The sequence below is a fragment of the Macaca thibetana genome, chromosome X, assembly GCF_024542745.1.
Source record: "Macaca thibetana thibetana isolate TM-01 chromosome X, ASM2454274v1, whole genome shotgun sequence".
Lineage (NCBI taxonomy): Eukaryota > Metazoa > Chordata > Mammalia > Primates > Cercopithecidae > Macaca > Macaca thibetana.
This window is the reverse complement of record NC_065598.1, coordinates 105,238,966-105,243,584: the sequence shown is the minus strand read 5'-3', so window position 1 is coordinate 105,243,584 and position 4,619 is coordinate 105,238,966. Positions and strand designations below refer to the sequence as shown.

Below are 4,619 nucleotides of genomic sequence, written 5' to 3'. Positions count from 1 at the left end.
CGAGAAAGGAAGGAGCAGAGGGATCTGAGACATGCTACCAAGAATCAGAGCTAGAGATTCAAATTTGGCTAAATATATGCCAAGTGGTAGGTGAAACCATGTAAAGAGACATTCTTCAAGGAAATGGGTGTTGAGACAGAATAGCTGAGGACTGAGTCTTTGGGGATTCCAATAGTAAATGGGAGAAGGAAAGAAGAGGAACCAGCAAAGGAGACAGAGAATGATGGGTCAGAGAGATAAGAAGAGAAACCTGAGAATGCAATGCCACAAGAGCCAAGGGTAGGAGAGTTGCAGGAAGGAGTGGGTGGTTGATGGTTTCAAATTCATCCTCGAGGTCAAAGATGCAAAGGGAGCAGAGACCCCTGAATTTGACCGGGAGGTCACTGGTGAAGTGACTTATGGAAAGCAGTCTTGGCAGAAAGCACTGGACTCTAGAAGGTTCAAGAGGAGGGAGAGGTGGGAAAATGGAGGTAGCGCTTGAATACCACCCACGTGACGCAAGTAATGTGTTAGGACTGAGAAGAAGAAGGTCAAACTTTATAATTCCAGTCCTGCTACTTACCCAGTCTGAACCTCAGTTTCCTTTTTGGAAAATGAGAATCTTATTCGCTCATAAGGCTGTTTAAATTAGAAAACAAGTTTAAATGATTATTTTTATGTTACAGTAAAGGGGCTTCTTCCTCCTTTCCTCTAAAAAAAAAAAAAAAAAAAATCCCTAGATATTTCTAGGTATGTTTTAACACAGCAGACCCAACATTTTTGGCACCAGAGACTTGTTTTGTGGAAGACAATTTTTTCCATGGACATTGGGGAGGGGCAGATAGTTTCGGGATGAAACTGTTTCACTTCAGATCATCAGGCATTAGATTCTCATAAAGAGCATGCAACCTAGATCCGTGGCATGCACAGTTCACAATACGGTTTGAGCTCCTCTGAGACTAATGCCACCGCTAATCCGACAGGAGGTGGAGCTCAGGCAATAATGCTCACTTGCCCTCTGCTCACCTCTTTCTGTGCGACTGGTTCCTAACAGGCCAGGGTCCAGCAGCCTGGGAGGTTGGGGACTCTTGTTTTAACAGATAACAGAAGTCTTTTTAGCTCAACAGTCATATCACTAGGTTAGTACTGCTTTGAAAATTCTCTAGCTGTGTTCTCTGGCATTCATCCTGCCAAGTTGCTTTAACAATTCTTTCCTGAGCCCCTCTGAGGTGAGAAGATTGAGGCAAGGTGATTAGAAGGCAGCCAGTGTCAGGGTCATGCGGAATGTCTCTGAGGCCTGTTTAGAGGCTGTGAAGCAAGGCTCTTTTTGAGACCCTGGATACAGTTTGATGCCAGCCTCACCTGAACACACAGAAGGCTACAGCCCCTGGGTGGATGGTGAGCTGAAGAACAGTTGGGGAAGAGGCATCGGAAAACCTTCCTTTTTAAACCCATGGCACCTATAGATGGAATGGTCCCTGGACTGAACGGTCTTGAACAGGCAGCATTATTTTCAAGGTGTGCATAAGGTCATACACTTTTCTTTCTTTCTGCTCTCATTTGGCAACTATGGACAACTACACCTAGCCAGCACTACCTAATTTTTTCTACCCCACCATTTACAAACCAACCCTTTTCCTTTGTGAAGCTCAGTCTGTTTCCAATTTAACATATCTGGCCTGATCTTTGTCTTGGTGCCTTGTTTTCCCCTAAAAAAAGATAGCCTCTGAGAAAAAATGGCTGTCCTATAAGCCATTAGGGCCTAGACCTGTTACCAAGTCTAGAGAGGCACATAGCTGTGTGCTGGCCTAACTGGGAGTAGGGTGAGCATATTCTCTAGAACTGGCACTTTTCAGATCCCGAGACATCTACAGAGTGTATTCAAAGGGCCTTTTTTAATGTGCATGCTACTCTTACTGGAAGAACTTGGTTTCACTTCTGGGAAGATGGCTTATTTACCCATGGGAAACAGGGTCCCATTATGAATAGGACATTCATGTGCTAAGATGTGTGGACTTTTCAAAAAGTGTCATAGAACATCAGAGCAGGGGTGCTTCCAAGAAGGCTGTTACATCACTTATATCACCAGAAACCATTTTGGATAACCAGGGAATTCTACTCTGCCTTGGCCTTCTAGCAGGTGCCTGTGCACTCAGTCACCAAATTCAGCCTGAGCATCTTCTGAATGAGATGCTCTCCTCCGACAAGGTGGGAGGGGGGTGAGAAGGGGGGCGGGGGGAAAAAGAAAGGAATGAGGACTAAAAAGATAGGCCTGGGTCCTCGTATATGGGAGTAACTTCCATAAAATGTGGACAAGGGGTCTCTGCCGCGGAAAGGCGTCTGCCCTCTCCCTTGAGCGCCCCAAGGCAGAGCTGCCTTAGGGGGCCAAATGCTGTATCTGGGCCAAAGCCTGGCCTACAGGGCAAGTGGCCAGAACTTGGAAGGAATTCTCTTCCGCAGCCCAGGGTCCAGGCTTGGCCCCAGCAAGCTGCCCTGCCAGCCTCTGCTGCCCGGGGCCTCGCGCATTCCGAGCCCCCGCCCCCTCCGCCCGTCTCTCAGCCTCGCCCCCACTCTTGTCCCCTTCTCCTCCCCCCACCAGCTGTCCCCTTTCCCTGGAGCAGCGAGACAGCCAGAGCCTGGGAAGAGGCGGCCGCGGGCCGGAGGGGGCGTGGTGGGGAAGGGGAGGAGGGGCGGGAGTGAGAGAATAAGGAGGCCCCGCGGTCAGCGCCCCCAGCCACTGCGAGACCGCCGGAGAGCTGGGTGCCACCGCCGTTGCCACCGCTGAGCCCTGCCCGCCGGCCGGCCCGCTCGCTAGCTCGCTTCCCCTCGCCCAGGGGGAAAGGTCAGCAGCGTCCTGGAGCCGCCGTGTCACTCCCCGAAAGCCATGAACTGCAGCGAGAGCCAGAGGCTGCGAACCCTTCTGAGCCGCCTGTTGCTCGAGCTGCACCATCGGGGTAACGCCAGCGGCTTGGGCGCAGGCCCTGGCCCCAGCATGGGCATGGGGGTCGTGCCTGACCCTTTCCTGGGCCGCGAAGTGACCAGCGCCAAGGGCGACGACGCCTATCTCTACATCCTGCTCATCATGATCTTCTACGCCTGCTTGGCCGGAGGCCTCATCCTGGCCTACACCCGCTCCCGTAAACTCGTCGAGGCCAAGGACGAGCCGTCCCAGGCTAGCGCCGAGCATGAATGGGCCCCAGGAGGCGCCCTGGCCGCCGACGCCGAGACTGCCGCGGACTCCCCGGCCGAGGGCTGCCGCCAGCTTGCCCCCGGGGGGCTGCCTGCCCTGGCCCAGGGGGCTGAGCGGGTCTAAAACCACAGCCCCAGGTTGCTGGTTCGCGCCCTCCTCATCTCGCTCATCCCTGGGCGCGCTTCTCGCCTTTCACCCCCCACTCCCTTCCAGGGTTCGCCTCATCTGAGGCCCAAATAATGGTGAGAGGCCAGGAGACCTTGTCTGGAAGGCCCTGGAAGGAGAAGCACCACCTTACCCATTCCTGGCCAGTTTCTCCCTCTTCACCCCTGCGCCTCCACCCCTACCCTGCACATCCAACTGCACTAAACTGCCTCTGCTCTCTTGTCTTCAGACAGCCCTGACAGCAGGCTCCAGCCCTCTGGGAACTGAATCCAACACGTCCAACACTTGGCATTGAACTGAAGCAATGCATTCTATCAGAACTCTGGGCCTTCTAACTGGCAGCTGCTCCAGGGGCTGCCAGCTACTGCTCACTCTGTAGAGCCAGCAGGCTTGCCAGGCCGACTGCAGCAGCTCCAGCTTCCAGTTGCCTTAGGGACAGAGACAAAGGAAATGAAGAGACCTCAGACATCTTTTCCCTCCCTCTCTCTTTCAGTAGGGAGCTAGCAGGACACTAGGAACAGTCTATGGGATAGAATGAACTTAATGGGGGACGGAAGCGGGAGGACTGCTCAACCGGGAGGGAAATGATCTATGACTGCAACTGTATGGTTTTCTCGCCTCCCCAGTTTTCATCCCAGTGGTAACTTCCCTGATTTCTGGTAGCTATGCCATCTTCTGCTGAGGGTTACCATTACTGGGTGTATCACCCCCGTACTTCCAAATGCCTCTCTTCTATTGATTCAGTTGTTATTGCAGTGTCTGCTTCATCCGTGGAACTTGAGGCTCAGATGTTCCCTGCTCTGTAAACCCTGGGGAATGTCAGAGGCAGGTAATAAAGGTTGTTTAAACAATAACGCAAGACTCTTCTCTCAAAGATTCCAGCCTTAAGACCCAGTACCATATGGAGAAGGAATCCTTTTTCTTTTGCTTTTGGAAATGAAGTTTGGATTTGGGGGTTGGGTGGTTGTGATATTTGTATCTATATATCCAGTTCCAATTTGATACGTGTGATTGTGGGTGAAGAAAATGTTTATGTGGCTAAATGGGTTGTTTCTTCAAGTGTTTCAAAAGTTATACCTACTTTATCACTTACCCCTCCTTTTCTCTTATTTCTGAAGCACTTTCAAAGATCACAATGCAGTTTTTCAGGATGTACTTTAAAAAAACCTCTAAGACCCTGAATCACTTTCAGCTATTATCAAACCTAATGTTTAGAAGCCGCCTTAATAACTTTTTATTTTACTTTTTTTGAGACAGAGTCTCTCTGTGTCACCCAGGGTGGAGT

At 51.2% G+C, this 4,619-nt stretch overlaps 1 protein-coding gene across 1 annotated transcript; it reads left to right on the top strand.

The window, feature by feature from the left end:
- The first annotated feature begins 2,711 nt into the window (after positions 1 to 2,711).
- KCNE5 (potassium voltage-gated channel subfamily E regulatory subunit 5) lies at positions 2,712 to 4,188 on the top strand. Its single transcript, XM_050777617.1, has one exon. It carries the CDS (start codon positions 2,864 to 2,866, stop codon positions 3,290 to 3,292), a length of 429 nt encoding a protein of 142 aa, XP_050633574.1. The 5' UTR covers positions 2,712 to 2,863; the 3' UTR covers positions 3,293 to 4,188.
- Positions 4,189 to 4,619: the final 431 nt, after the last annotated feature.

Bases quoted from the DNA above. Each gene is read 5' to 3' on its own strand.
- KCNE5 (XM_050777617.1), top strand. From the start codon at position 2,864: ATGAACTGCAGCGAGAGCCAGAGGCTGCGAACCCTTCTGAGCCGCCTG.